Raw genomic sequence first — 497 nt, forward strand, 5'->3', positions numbered from 1 at the left:
AATATCCTGTATGCACAATGGGTATGTCTGTGTTCTATGTGCGTTTCTTCCACGTATCCTTGTGTGTGTACGTGCCTATATGCCATTTATGTTTGAGAGACATCTTCATTAGACTATACCTAATAGGTTTTCCTAAAAGCTAATGAATTCCATTACACTTTTCTGCATGATCACAAGTTTAATCACCAAGGTATAATCTATATGCAAATCGGAATCTCGATAAAAAGAACCAAATAACAAAACGAAATAGAAAAATAATAATGTCATTGAAGTACAGTTTATCTAAGATTTGATTGGATTAAAAAGTCTAATATTCGATGTAATTTACCAATTCCCTATGATAATGGCTGGTTAGATTAACAATGTAAGTGAGGTATTTAAACTCACCTTCTTCATCTAACAGCAAGTTGTCAGGCTTGATGTCCCTGTGGGTGGAAAACAGAGGATCATTATCCCTTATATAAGAGGCGACAGATCTAAAAAGAAGTTATATGGTG

At 34.0% G+C, this 497-nt stretch overlaps 1 protein-coding gene across 1 annotated transcript in view; it reads right to left on the reverse strand.

Moving 5' to 3' along the window:
* Window positions 1–497, reverse strand: part of LOC119586658 (serine/threonine-protein kinase 32B-like) — a gene marked incomplete at its 3' end in the record, with an annotated part of 121,163 nt that overhangs the window by 20,028 nt on the left and 100,638 nt on the right. The window contains exon 5 of the mRNA XM_037935396.1: window positions 388–425. Within this exon, the coding sequence (XP_037791324.1) occupies window positions 388–425 (38 nt within the window). The remainder of the gene's footprint in view (window positions 1–387; window positions 426–497) is intronic.

The sequence above is a fragment of the Penaeus monodon genome, chromosome 21 (genome assembly GCF_015228065.2).
Source record: "Penaeus monodon isolate SGIC_2016 chromosome 21, NSTDA_Pmon_1, whole genome shotgun sequence".
Classification (NCBI taxonomy): domain Eukaryota; kingdom Metazoa; phylum Arthropoda; class Malacostraca; order Decapoda; family Penaeidae; genus Penaeus; species Penaeus monodon.